Raw genomic sequence first — 15,140 nt, 5'->3', positions numbered from 1 at the left:
CCCATCATCCAAATTATCTTTAAATGCCTAGGAGGATTGCAGATAATTTAAAATGTTGGACAGCTTGCAGTTGATCTCTGATAAGTAGAAGCAACTGGGATGTGCAGGTGGGTGGGCCCAGTCTGTAGCAGGCATCAGCACTGGTGGACCCTCAGTAGATGCTTAAGGGTGGTAGGTACTGACGCCTCTCCTGTACATATATTTTAGGAAGGTCTGGGGCTGCAGTCCTTTGCACTCTCTGTACATGACTGCAGTGCACTTTGCTCGTGGAGGCCAGGGCAGCTAGGAGCCAGGGTTACTGGGCAAGTTTTGGCACCACCACAACATTGCAGCAAGTTCAGCTCTTTGCTTTTCCCCATGTGAGTGAATGACAGTCCTTCGTGCATGCGAAAATAAAGGATGCGTTTTCAGTGGAATGTAGAACTTGACCCATGCTTTTGGTGGTCTCATTGGCTGGAGGAGGTTCCCATATATCTCCCAGACTCCCCCCCCCCTTTTAACGGCTTATTTATAGGTATCTATGGTTGGAGCTGAAGATCTCACTTATGCTAGAGTCGGGTTGAACAGGTTGTGACCCACCAAGATGTAAACCTATCATATTTGCTCATTGAAAGTTGATTTATGTTTGTGGTCAACCAGCTATTCTGCAACATGGGTTGTTCAGGTTTCTCTAGATCAGTGGTTCTCAACCTGTAGATCCCCAGATGTTGTTGGACTACAACTCCCATCATCCCTGAGCTCTGGCCTTGCTAGCTAGGGGTGATGGGAGTTATAATAATAATAATAATAATAATTTATTATTTGTACCCCGCCCATCTGGCTGGGTTTCCCCAGCCACTCTGGGCGGCTTCCAACAGAAATGAAAAATACACTAAAATGTCACATATTAAAAACTTCCCTGAACAGGGCTGCCTTCAGATGTCTTCTGAATGTCAGGTAGTTGTCCATCGCCTTGACATCCGGTGGGAGGGCATTCCACAGGGCGGGCGCCACCACCGAGAAGGCCCTCTGCCTGGTTCCCTGCAACTTGGCCTCTCGCAGGGAGGGAACCGCCAGAAGGCCCTCGGAGCTGGACCTCAGTGTCCGGGCAGAACGATGGGGGAGGAGACGCTCCTTCAGATATACTGGACCGAGGCCATTTAGGGCTTTAAAGGTCAGCACCAACACTTTGAATTGTGCTCGGAAACGTACTGGGAGCCAATGTAGGTCTTTCAAGACCGGTGTTATATGGTCTCGGCGGCCGCTCCCAGTCACCAGTCTAGCTGCCGCATAGTTCAACAACATCTGGGGGCCCACAGGTTGAGAAAGGCTGCTCTAGAATGTGATAGACATTTTGGAGTGTGGGGCAGAATTTTGGGAGCTGAATTTTTTATATATATAAAAAAATTACATAATCTATAAACACAGTTGAGTAATGGCAGCATGTGGAATATTTGTCTTCCACTAATCAATGCCTATCTTTTTCTTTTCTTAAAGGATGAAAGAATGATGTGATGGAGAGAAATATGGGCCATTGGTCAGGTCCTTTGGCCCCCACGCCTGGCCTAGTCTTCCTGCTTGTTCAGCTTTTGGCCAGCGCCTGCCATGGCCTTCAAGGGGCAATGCCATTTGGCTTCCACTTCACACATTCCATATACAACACCACAGTGTACGAGAACTCTGCGGCACGGACCTATCTTAACAGCCAAAGTAGAATGGGCATCACTATGGCGGACCTCTCTTGGGATATCAAATACAGGATAGTGTCTGGCGACGATGAAGGCTTTTTCAAGGCAGAGGAAGTTGTCATAGCTGATTTCTGTTTCCTTAGGATAAGGACTAAAGGTGGGAATTCTGCCATATTGAATCGAGAAATCCAGGACAACTATTTGCTAATAATAAAGGGCTCTGTCCGTGGAGAAGACTTGGAAGCATGGACAAAAGTGAACATCCAGGTTTTAGACATGAACGATTTGCGGCCTTTGTTTTCACCAACCACCTATTCCGTAACCATAGCAGAAAGCACTCCTCTTAGGACTAGCATCGCACAGGTTACAGCGACGGATGCTGATATTGGTTCCAACGGTGAATTCTATTACTACTTTAAAAATAAAGTCGACCTCTTCTCTGTCCATCCAACTAGTGGGGTCATCTCTTTAAGCGGCCGGCTAAACTACGATGAGAAAAACAGGTATGACCTTGAAGTTTTGGCTGTGGACCGTGGAATGAAACTCTATGGTAACAACGGAGTAAGTAGCACTGCCAAACTTTACATACATATTGAGCGCATAAATGAGCACGCCCCAACTATCAATGTCGTAACCCACATTCCCTTCCCTTCGGACAAGGAGCCTACATATGCTATTGTTAACGTGGATGACTTAGATGAAGGTGCCAACGGCGAGATAGAATCTCTTTCTATTGTTGCTGGAGATCCCTTGGAACATTTCCACTTGACTAAGGATGGCAGATGGATGAACGAGTACAAAATCAAAGAGAAAAAGCCCATTGATTGGGACCATTTCCCATATGGTTGCAATCTTACGCTCCAAGCAAAAGACAAAGGGTCCCCTCAAAAGTTTTCGGCTGTGAAACTGGTACATATTGCCAGTCCCAGTAGAGGAAGCAGCCCTGTAAAGTTCGAAAAGGAAACATATGATGTGGCCATCAGTGAATTCTCTCCTCCCGGAGTAGTCGTTGCTATAGTTAAGCTAACCCCAGAACTGCAGGGCGAAGGATATAAATTGTCTCCCAGCGAGGATGCAGAGTATTTTAAGATTAATCCCAGGACAGGTCTAATTACCACTGCGCGCCCTTTAAAAATTGTTGACAAGGAGTTTTACGACTTAGAAGTAACGAACAAAGAAGGATACTTGAAAACACATGTTACTGTCAGGATAGAAGATGCCAATGACCACATCCCAGAGTTTACACAACCTTCGTACAGCTCCTATGTCAACGAAAGTGTCCCCGTGGGTACTAGCATTTTGTCAGTTTCTGCTTTTGATAAGGATCGAGGAGAAAACGGCTACATCACGTACAGCATTGCTAGTCTAAATTCGCTCCCCTTTTCCATCAACCAGTTTACTGGGGTTATTAGCACATCTGAAGAGCTGGATTTTGAGTCCTCCCCGGAGAGCTACAGGTTTATTGTTAGGGCCTCAGACTGGGGCTCGCCTTACCGCCACGAAAGCGAGGTGAATGTCACAATATACATAGGCAACGTAAACGATAACAAGCCGTTGTTTGAAAAGGTGGCTTGTCAGGGAGTGATTTCATCAGATTTCCCTGTTGGCGGGCACATCACAGCGGTCTCTGCTATAGATATAGACGAGTTGGAGCTTGTGAAATACAAAATAATTTCGGGTAACGAGCTGGGATTTTTCTACCTGAATCCAGACTCGGGGGTTCTGCAGCTCAAAAAGTCCCTGTCTGGCTCCGGCGTGAAGAGCAACAACTTTGGACTTAGGATAACAGCAACCGACGGGGAGAATTTTGCCGATTCCATGTTCGTCAACATCTCTGTGGTTCACGGGAAAGTGTCTTCTAAAACCTTTAGCTGTCGAGAGACCAGAGTTGCTCAGAGGCTGGCGGAGAAGTTGCTGAAAAAGGCTAAAGCCAACGTGAAGCTAAATTCCGAAGACGGCTTCCTGGATTTCTATTCCGTGAACAGGCAGGCCCCGCATTTTGACAAATCCTTTCCTTCTGACGTATCCGTCAGAGAGGACCTTCCCGTTGGGGCCACCATATTCCAAATCAAGGCCTATGATGCCGATTCCGGCTTTAACGGGAAAGTGCTGTACACCATATCAGATGGCAATACAGACAGCTGCTTTAACCTTGAAGTGGAGACAGGGCTGCTTAAGGTCCTTCTGCCTCTGGATCGCGAAAAAACAGAGCTATATCTCCTGAACATTACCATTTATGACTTAGGTAGCCCCCAGAAAGCCACGTGGAGATTACTTACTATAACCATAGAGGATGCAAATGACAACGCACCTCTATTTTTGCAGGAAGGCTACTCGGTTAATATGTTGGAAAGTACTGGTATTGGTGTGGAAATTATCCAGGTAGAGGCCAGAGATAGAGATTTGGGGCCCAACGGGGAGGTGACTTACTCCATATTGACAGACACACAGCAATTTGTTATCAATAGCTCCACGGGAATAGTATACACGGGGGACCATTTAGACAGGGAATCGAAGGCAAATTATACGTTAAAGATAGAGGCGAGAGACAGAGCAGAGAGTGGGCACCAGCAGTCTTCTGTCGTCCCTCTGAATGTTTTTTTGGATGACGTCAATGATTGTTCCCCAGCATTCATTCCCCCTAGCTATAGCGTGAAGGTCCTGGAAGATCTGCCAGTTGGTACCGTCATTGCTTGGCTTGAAACTCAAGACCCTGATCTTGGTCTCGGAGGACAAGTGCGCTATTCCTTGGTGAACGATTACAATGGGAGGTTTGAAATCGACAAGGCCAGTGGCGCTATCCGCCTAAGCAAAGAACTTGACTACGAGAAGCAACAGTTCTACAACCTAACCGTGAGGGCAAAGGATAAAGGCCGCCCCGTTTCTTTATCCTCGGTTTCCTTTGTGGAAGTTGAAGTTGTGGATGTGAACGAAAACCTCTACACCCCTTATTTTCCCGACTTTGCCGTCATTGGATCAGTAAAGGAAAACTCGCGCATTGGAACAAGCGTTTTGCAAGTGAGCGCGAAGGACGACGATACCGGCAGGGATGGCGAGATCCAGTACTCTATCCGAGATGGCAGTGGGCTTGGACGGTTCAACGTAGATGAGGAAACAGGTAAGTGTTGCTGCAAACTAAACCAGAAGTATATTCTCTGTGGATTATATCTAATATTAGGCATACTCAGAGGAGACCCATTGAAGCTCATTGACATGACTAACTTAACCCCGTTAATTTCAGTGGGTCTACTCTTGAGTAGAACTAGGTTCTGTATATAACCATGCTCAGTCTTAGCCAATGGATGTTAACCCTTCAGGGTGATGGAAGTGTGCACTGCTATCCACATTGGGTGGTGTAAATGGGAGCCACACCAGATGGTTCAATTTTGGATTCCCTTCACAAGGCAGATAAGCATCGGAACCCACAACACTTGATAGTTCTCTTCCTGTCAAGTTAATCTAGAAACAGAAGCTTCTTTCGTGTGCACATTTGCTAGATCGGGGTCCTTCCAGACTTGTTTTACTGTGGGTATAATTTGCAAAGTATTCTCAAGACAGCTATAATTTGTTAGTGGTAGACTTAAGTTCTGAGATGCTTCCTCAATGCTACCACATTATTGCTTTCTGGAGGGGCTACAGTGCTGCTGAAGCAGGGAAAAAACAAACCAGAATGTTTGTGGTCTAAGAAGTTACAGTATTTCATTCAATAGAAAGTTGAAGAAGAATAAAAGTTACGGGATTTCTGTGGGATGTTTCAGATATGCACGGATTGGAAACGAAGCAGTGCGACCACCCCAAAATCCTCGTGCACAAGCAACATTGAAAATGGGATTGCATTTGACCATCCCAAGAGCATCATGGGGGGGGGGATAATGTATTTGCAATAAAAAGGCTGTCTCAAGGGGCCTTGGTTCGGGCTTTAAAAATTAGGTGCTGGATATTAAGCTTTGGGCTCTGAATGAATGTGTTCTAGCTTTTCTTTAATTATTTCAGCAGCAATGAAATCCTATCTGTCGATCACCATAGCCATGAAAAAGAGTTAATTGCTCAGTTATATCTATCCCAGTGGAGACACAAAATCACATGCGTTCCTTTGCTGCTGCCCTCTTCTTACTGAAAAGCAAATGGTGGCCTATCGGTGACTCCATTACTGCCTGTGTATTATGTTGTGATAACTGTAAATTATGCAGGTCGTGGTGGCGCTGAGGCAGTCGGTGCACTCCTGACCCCATCAAAAACGTGAGACTCTGCCAAATGGACTTTGGGATGGGTGAAGGAAGCATTACTGGGTGTCTTGTTCTCCGTGTGTTTTGTTCAATGGAGTTGTTTGGCTTCTTTTAACAAAAAAGGGCAGTTCAGAAGGAACGTTAATTACCGTAGAAATAAGCTGTAGTAGGGTGAGCCGGCTTGATGTTTGAACTTCGTGCTTGTATCAGGTGTCCCTTTTTTATTATGCAAAATGCATTAAATGTACTCATTTTCCAGAGATGATTATGGGTCTGATGGCTTTCAGAGATTTAAATTACCCCCTCACTGCCATTATGGAACATTATCAAAACCGGGAGAAGGAAGGAGTGGAGGGATACAGGCATATGATAAAATTGCAGTTCAACAAGCTGGTTGTTTAAGTATCTAATAGCTGCTGGCGTTAATGGGACAGCTGTGACATTAGATTAAGTGAGGAAATTAGAAAGCATTAGTTTGCATTTTTTCAGAAATTTCATTAAGAGCTGCCTTTGCATTGAGCTTTGCCCCGAGATGAGCCGCGGATCGGCAGCGCAAACTCGCCGCCTTCCCCCCCTTCCTCTTGTCTGCTTCTTCTGTGCCAGTGAATAAAGAACCCTTAAAAGCTGGAGATCTATAGCAGAGATAAGGAAACTGTGACCTTCCAGATGTTGTTGGCCTGGATTTCACATCTGCCTTCAGCAATGTAGATGAAAGACAGCGATGGTGGGAGCAGGAGTGGCTGGCCTGGTGGGGCACAGACAGAGCAGGAAGTCTCCTGTCAGAAGGGATGAGACTGCAGTAAGGTTGTTGTTGTTTAGTCGTTTAGTCGTGTCCGACTCTTCATGACCCCATGGACCAGAGCACACCAGGCACTCCTGTCTTCCACTGCCTCGCGCAGTTTGGTCAAACTCATGCTGGTAGCTTCGAGAACACTATTCAACCATCTCGTCCTCTGTCGTCCCCTTCTCCTTGCGCCCGCCATCTTTCCCAAAATCAGGGTCCTTTCCAGGGAGTCTTCTCTTCTCATGAGGTGGCCAAAGTATTGGAGCCTCAGCTTCACAATCTGCCCTTCCAGTGAGCACTCATTGCTGATTTCCTTAAGAATGGACAGGTTGGGTCTGTGCAAATCCACGAGTAGATCTAATTCAGACAGTGCATCTACATAGGCCTGACCTTGCTGCCACCTATATGCAGTCATAGATTGGGCACAGAAACTGCTTGGGTTGCCCTGTTTGGCGGTATCTGTTGGGAGAGAGATGGGAAATGTGGCCCTTTTATTTCTCCTTGACCTCTCAGCAGCTTTCAATAACCACCGACCACGGTATCCTTCTGGAACGAGTGTCCAAGTTAGAAGTGGACAGCACTGCTTTGCTTTGCGATGGTTTCAGTCCTAGTTGGATGGTCGTTTCCAGAGGGTGATGCTTGGGCAGTGCTGCTTGGCCATGTGGAGTCTTCAGTGTGGGGTTCCTTGGAGCAACTCCACCCCCACTGTTCAGCCCAGACACTGAGGTCCAGCGAGAAGTGAGGTTGCAGGGAACCAGGCAATGGGACTTTTCAGTAGTGGCGTCCGCCCTGTGGAATGCCCTCCCATCAGATGTCAAAGAAATAAACAACTATCTGACTTTCAGAAGGCAGCCATGTTTAGGGAAGTTTTTAACGTTTTATCTTTTATTATTATTATTATTATTATTATTATTATTATTATTCTGTTGGGAGCCACCCAGAGTGACTGGGAAAACCCAGCCAGATGGGTGGATTATAAATAATAAATTGTTATTATAAATTATTATATTCAGTTTGATCCCCTGTGCTGTTTAGCATCTATATGAAACCATTGAGTGCAGGATAGCAACATAGTAGATTCGCCCAATTTAACAGTCCTGCAAGTTTTTTCAGAAGTAAGAGTGGGATATAAATGCAGTAATAAAAAAGGGAAAATAAACAAGTTTCCCTGCTGGGAATTTTCAAGAAGCAGGGAGCAAGCATACCAGCTCCCCAGTAAATACTCCGTAGCGGCTCTCTCTGCCCACTGAGTTGGATACCCACACTGTAATATACGCAGCACACTTGCTAATTTGGTTTCAAAGAACAGTCTTTATGTATATAGTTGTCATTCACGGGTTGCTGTGGTTGAAGTACATAATGCATTTCTTTCTCCAAAGGCCTATTATATTTTTTTTCCATTTGTTATTAAAGCACAAGATGAATAAAGTTTCTGTTTGGGCTAATTCAAACTGTTTAATCAGACATCAAGATCCCAAGCTGATTATGAAAGCCAGACAGCGCTGTATACACTCTGGGGTCTGGTTTAGGAAAAAAAGGCAGTGAAAACATTTAAAAGTCTGTTTGAGCTGCAGCCCTGACACTTGCATTGTGTTAAGGTAGTGTAGTTCGCAACTACATGGCCCAGAGATTCAGATGACAAGGACTTTTAAAGAGTTCTCTGTCTGGAAAACCCTCCCCCAGACGATAGCCATAGGACCTCCTCCCTTGTGGCACTCTGTCTCTAGGTGACAATAAAGCTTGCTTATAATGTCACTACATTATAAGCAAACTTTTGAGTTCTGCAGGATTTGTTGTCAGGTTGGATGTTAAGCAAAGGAGTTGGGGTGGGGTGGGGAACTTGAGGGACACGGGTGGCGCTGTGGTCTAAACCACAGAGCCTAGGACTTGCCGATCAGAAGGTTGGCGGTACGAATCCCCACGAAGGGATGAGCTCCCGTTGCTCGGTCCCTGCTCCTGCCAACCTAGCAGTTCGAAAGCCTATCAAAGTTCAAGTAGATAAATAGGTACTGCTCCGGTGGGAAGGTAAACGGCGTTTCCATGCACTGCTCTGGTTCGTCAGAAGTCACTTAGTCATGCTGGCCACATGACCCGGAAGCTTCCTTGGCTAATAAAGTGAGATGAGTGCTACAACCCCAGAGTTGGTCACGACTGGACCTAATGGTCAGGGGTCCCTTTACCTTTACCTTTTAGAGAACTATCTTAGTGTTAAAGCAGGAATGGGGAATCTTTTTTGATGGTGGGGTACACACCCTCATTCTTCCTGCCATGGTGGGCCAAATTTGTCAGGTGGGAAGCCCTGTCACTTTGATGTCAGGGTGACACGGTTTCGAAGCCCTGATTACTGAAACTTCCAAGTGCAGCAGAGGGCTTTTTGAAAGCCCTTTTGCAAACACCCTAGGCTGTTATTTTAGCCTGTGGTTCTTGGAGGTTCAAAGACTAATGTGCTCTTTGCAAAAGTGTTTTCAAATGGTTTGCTGCATGCTCCTGTTCCCGACAGGAGAACTCGTGCATGAAGCTAAACTGAGGAGGGTTTAACCCCTGCTTATCAGCTGTGTTTTTCAAACATGGCCTTGTGGATCAGATGTGACTCTGTAGTGGGCCAAGATTGACTGTGTTAAAGCCATAAAATCTGCATTTGTCTCAGTTTTAAGACAGAGTATATCACAAGTAAGCTGTTCCTTGATTCCTATGCAAGTTTCAGGTTAGCACTAGAGATGCTGGATGAAGAAACACAAAACACCCCATTTTTGAAAAGGCGGAATAAGCTAATTTAATCCTGTTACAATTTTTACTGGTACTCAATCATAGATCTGTTCTGTGCTGCTCCATCAAATTGCACTCTCATGTTTTGCGCAGTTTGTAGGAACTTTTTACATGCAAAACACACACTTTTAATGGTAAAATGGGGAACTTTTAAATAATAAAATAATTTTGTACATGGGAGTACAAACGTATTTGCACACAGGAAAGTGCATTGCTAAATCCAGGGAAATGCATTACATTAGCTCGGGAAGTGTCAACCCAAGAACTTTTGAATGGTATTTCATCTATAAAGTCTTCAATAAGCCTTAAGGAGAGAGAAGTTCATGTATTTTATGTGTGGCGCCTTTTTTACTTCTTAGGAATTGACCCTGGCTGTTTATTGGTTTTCTGGAAACCTGTAGAAGTAAGCAAAAGTACAAGGGTGGGTGGGGGAGTGAAAACAATAAAATCAATATTTTTTGCTGCTCGCATCGCTGTGACAAGAGGACTGCAGTAACCAACCTAATGACCACTGTTAAACACATCATCTCGTATTCGGGTCCTGCCAAATGAGGTGCAATTCTAATAAAGCCACACAATCTTCATTTGCGATACGATTCCCACCTCCTTCCCTGGATTCCTTCGAAGGCACCGAGGGACTTATTTAGATGTGACACAATTTGTACTGGGAAGACACCTTCAGTTATCAATAAATCCCCAGTTGTTGTGCATAGCCAAGCAATTTCTAGGTGGGCCTGGTCCACCCCGTGCTTGAAAATTTCAGAACCTACAGTCTTATAGACCACCTGCAGTGTGGTCCAAGCATTCCTTCCTCAACACTGTTCCACGTGCTGCACTGCCGTAGAACTGGGACTGCCGTAATTCTGTACTAGCATGGAGCAGCCGGAGCAGCCCAGAAATATGCAGAAGTCATCATTAAAAAATAAATAAGTAGATAGTGTGATTGGTTAGTTTGGACCCTCCCTGCCCAAAAGATGGCCAAGTCACACCAAAGTCACAGCATCGTACCCCAGTGAGGTGGCAAGGCTTTGCAAGAGTTTTTTCCTTAAGGTGAAGCCCTTGCAGGTCCTTTCTATCCCACTGGGCAGGAAGGGGGATTTGGCAAGGGCCTCTCCTTAAGGAAAAGCTCCTGCAGAGCCTCACTGCTGGGCCAGGTGTGTGGGGGCTCTGCAAAGGCTTCTGGAGCAGATTGTGGGGCAGTACCAGGGCATTCTGCCTCAGGTTCCAAAATGTCCTTGGCTGCCCTTCTCCCAAGTTTTTCAATGATGTATCAAGAGGTAGCCAAACCTGTGCCCCAAACCAAGCAAAGTTGGTTTTGATTCAAAATGGCTCCTGGCATCCAAAAGGCAGTGAAGACCCCACCTTGGGAACCCTTGAGCTGAGTTTAGTGATATGTCAAGAGGCAGCCAAGCCTTTGGAGAATGGACGGACAGAAAGGCAAGCCATTTTCAAAATATATGTCAGGGAAACGTGACCAGTCTCAGCTCTCTGGCTTGTGTGCCTGCAGGATATCATGCACTTTAAAACACTTTTGATAGTTATATACGCACACACCAGCAGCTACAGTCACTCAGAGGCTTTTTGCCCAATGAAGCCTCACTCACAGACTCCTGTTTGATCTTAGAATGGTAGGGATCTAGATTTCATGACCTTGAAAATGCCAGATTCTGTAACTTGTCTGTCCATATTTTTGTTTCCTTGATAATTAGTTGCGTGTAAAGTATATCTCTACTCACTGAGGCCGCAAAGTGTTTAGCCGCAAAGTTGTTGCTTCCAGTTGCGTGAAGGCCTGGAGTTAGCCCTGTCGAGGTTTGTAGGTTTTGATCGAAGTGCTTTTGATTTTGAATTTTTTAAAGTGTTAGCCTACCCTTGGGCTATATCCCCTACTTAAGTGATAAAAAACAGCTGGAAATTCCATTAAGCAAAGGTGGGATTTTAAATGATTATAAATTGGGCAGATTGAATTCTTCTGAGCCCTCAAAGCGGTTTCATAACACAATTCTAAATTTTCTTATATTAAACGACAGTAGCGATTGAAATGGCCTCAAAGATGGGCTTGCATGAATCGAAATAGAAACTTTCCAATTTGGGGGCTGGAAGTGGGAGGAGGGGGAATGCCTTATTTGCGGCACCAAATTAACTTGTGCTGGGAACTTATAACACTAAGAAAAGCTTTAAAAGGAGGAGGCGGCGGTGATCCCTTCCTGCTACTGTTTCATCTTGGGGAGATGAGTAGGGTAAACACATTGCTGGAGACAAGCTGCATCTCATTTCAGTCTTTCCAAATGCTTCTGCAGGTATATTTGAGTTGAAGGGTGCTTTCATTTATCATTACCGTTTGAAGGAGTTTGATAAATATGTATGTTTTGCCACTGCCGAGATAGAGTTTCATTGAAAGGAAAATGTAATAAAAATGAAGATTTGGTTGGCGGGGGGAGTGGGGGTGACAACCAGCCAGCCCTACCTTTGTTATTTTTAGCTTCCATTTTTATGAAAGGATGTCTTATCTGTGGAACAGATCTGTTGAGAAGCTGCCTGCACCATTCATCCGAGGTTATATTAAATTCTTGGCTTAGTGGTACGTGAGCTATAAAAGGGAGGCTGGATTTGACGTCGTGCTGAGCAGTTTTTAATTACTGGAATACATAGCATTTCCATATAGCAAGATGCTATATGGAGTGCCAAGTGTGCTATATACTCCAAATGCCATTACAGAAGAATTATAATTTTTAAACTTCATTGCGTCAGCTCCTCTCGCTTTGCATTTTTGGAAAGATTGTTCAAGGCATTCATTCTTACGCCATGATGTTGGTGACGTTGCCATCAAGACGATGGCACTTTACATAACCTTGCCCCCGCTAAGCTGGCAATGCTACCTTAGTGGCAGAGCAATATCCTTTCATCATTCAGAAAGATCCCCTGATTTAATCCCCACCCCCTCTTGTTTAAATATCTCAGGTACAGGGCTGGGCACCTTACCATCCAAAACCGGTTTGAAGTCCATATCGTGATAACTGTTTCATAGTATCTGACTTGGCAATATATCGCGAATCACGATCTGTGTGAGGGCTGGGTGATAATCTGGTTTTCAGCATCATGATACATCACCAGCTAAACAGAGCTACATATCACAATGTCTGAAATAAGAATGGAATTATGCAGAGGTGAGCAGTTCAATCAATGCAGTCGTATCTTGGAAGTCGAATGGAATCCGTTCCGGATGTCCGTTCAACTTCCGAAACTTTTGGACACCAAGGTGCGGCTTCTGATTGGCTGCATTAAGCTCCTGTAGCAAGTCGGAAGCCACAGAAGACGTTTGGCTTCCAAAAGAACGTTCATAAACCGGAACAGTCACTTCCGGTTTTCGATCATTTGGGAGCCGGAACGTTTGACTCCCAAGGTATTCGGGAGCCGAGGTGCATTTATGCATTTATTGATGATTTTATGAATACCTGGTTGATTTTTATTCTCATGTGCTTTAAAGCACCTTGAAATACTGTTGTTGTTGTTTTTTAAAAAAGCTCATTGGTTTTATTCTTGTGCATTGTAAACTGCCTTGATATTTTTTTTTTAACAGAAGGGCAGATTATAAAAAAGCAAAACAAACGAATAATACAAGAACCTTAGACCATTCATATAAGGCTCACCTGCCTTTAATTACCATCCCCATCCTGTCTCTCCTTTATACTGATACCTGTGCCGTTGTTACTACTACTGCTGCTACTATCCTGGCTCATTTTGCCTTTGCTTAACATCTTATTTCCTTTTGTAACACGAGTAGCGCTCAAGTGTTAACTTTTGACACGAGCAATAAATGGAATTGAGTGGCTAAGAGCACACTCTAGAAACCTCCCCATGTTAAGAACATCTATTTTCCTTTTGACACAATACGTTGGATTGAGTCATTTAGCCCTTCTGCCAGCTAAGTATAAACCGATCAATATTGTCTGAACACGTCTCTGCCCTCCCCCCCCCCCCGCCAAACATCTTTCTCTGGCTAGGGAATTTCCCTGGACTGTTGTATGACTCTTTGTTTGAATGAAAGGGAAAGTAAGGCAAGTCTTGACCCCGAAAGCAGTGCTGGATTCATCCCACCAAGACCTGTACTGTTGACCTCAGTGTAGCATAATTGTTTTTAAAAGTGTTGGGAACATGTTCCGTGCTTTGTAAGAAGCACCTCTGTGCTTAAACTCTTGGTGAAATTTCAGTAAAGCGCATTCCGTACTGTACTGCACAAAATAAGTATGTGATTAAAAAGCAGCAACAACAAATTGGCGATTGAGTACGTATGTTATCTGGCCTTTGCAGATATAAAAGGAGGAAAACCATTAGCTCTGTGGAACTGATAGAATTAGCAAAATGCATTCTTTAAAAAAAAAAAAAAAGATTTATGGAGACTGTCTCACATCTATGTATTATTATTAAAAACCCATGCCGGCGGTTGCACCTATAGAAGGGGAGAGGGCGGAAGAACCTAGGTTTACAACCCATTAACAATTTATTTTGAGGGTGAAGTGTCACGTTGCCTGCAAACGTGTGTAAGAAAGCCTCAGTAGTTGCTTTTTCAAAGAAAAAGTTCTCAAAAGGACGCGCTTTTGACTGTACAGGGAGGGGAGGCGCTCAGTCCTTCCATGATATGCCATTTTCCTTCTCCAAGTCCTTCCCTTTGTCCCAGCTGCCTTTGCAGATGCATGCCTACAAGAATAAAGGCACATCTGGAAATAAAAAAAGAGTTTGGGTTACTGACATTAAGCAGAATAATCACTGGCAAGGCAAGGATTAAGAGCTGCCTCTCCATTCAAAACCATGCCCGCTGGTTTTCAGTTTTAAGAAACTTTCTTGGTCACGCTGGAGTGTGACCACGAAGACGAAACTCATGGTTTATAGGCATTTTTTGTCCATTGTCCCTCCCACACTGTACGTTTGTGTGGGAACATAAGACGTGGGCCTACACCAAATCAGAAACATTGGTTCCGCCTAGGTCATAGAATCACAGAATTGTAAGAGCGTCATCTACAGTGGTGCCTCGCAAGACGAAAAGAATCCGTTCTGCGAGTCTCTTCGTCTAGCAGTTTTTTTGTCTTGCGAAGCAAGCCCATTGACGGCTTAGCGGATTAGCACTATTAGCGGCTTTTAGCGGCTTATCGGATAAGCGGATAAGCGGCTTAGCGGCTTAGAAAACGGGGGGGGGGGAGAGGAAAAAAACAACGCAGGAACTCGCAAGACATTTTCGTCTTGCGAAGCAAGCCCATAGGAAATTTGTTTTGCGAAGCACCTCCAAAACGGAAAACTCTTTCGTCTAGCGAGTTTTCCGTCTTGCGAGGCATTCGTCTTGCGGGGCACCACTGTAGTCCAACTCCCTGCAATACAACAACAACAACAAACTTTATTACGGTCCAGAGACCCAGCAAAACATTACAAATCAATACACAATTCATACATCCTACCTCCAGGTTAATGAATCATTTTGTTTAGAATATAGGGCTCATTTGTTCTTGCAACCATCAATAGAAACTTTGCCACTGCCAACGTTCTAGCTTTTGTCCGGTCTTCCAGTAGGAACCTGACATAGTGAGCCTCTGATTTTCCCGGGAAAGGCACCAGCAGAGGTAGTATCAGTTCAGCCCTGGCCTGCTCATACTTCGTACAATGCAACAAAATATGATTTATGGAATCGATGTCTTGCCTGGCAGGGGA

The 15,140-nt window shown here is 44.7% G+C and overlaps 1 protein-coding gene across 1 annotated transcript in view; it reads left to right on the top strand.

Moving 5' to 3' along the window:
- FAT3 (FAT atypical cadherin 3) overlaps nt 1-15,140 on the top strand; it is a 458,658-nt gene that overhangs the window by 112,880 nt on the left and 330,638 nt on the right. Inside the window, exon 2 of the mRNA XM_081909132.1 lies at nt 1,477-4,785. Within this exon, the coding sequence (XP_081765258.1) occupies nt 1,494-4,785 (3,292 nt within the window). The 5' untranslated portion in view covers nt 1,477-1,493. The remainder of the gene's footprint in view (nt 1-1,476; nt 4,786-15,140) is intronic.

This window comes from Podarcis melisellensis (genome assembly GCF_964234715.1).
Source record: "Podarcis melisellensis genome assembly, chromosome: 4".
Lineage (NCBI taxonomy): Eukaryota > Metazoa > Chordata > Lepidosauria > Squamata > Lacertidae > Podarcis > Podarcis melisellensis.
This window is presented reverse-complemented; position numbering and strand designations above follow the sequence as displayed.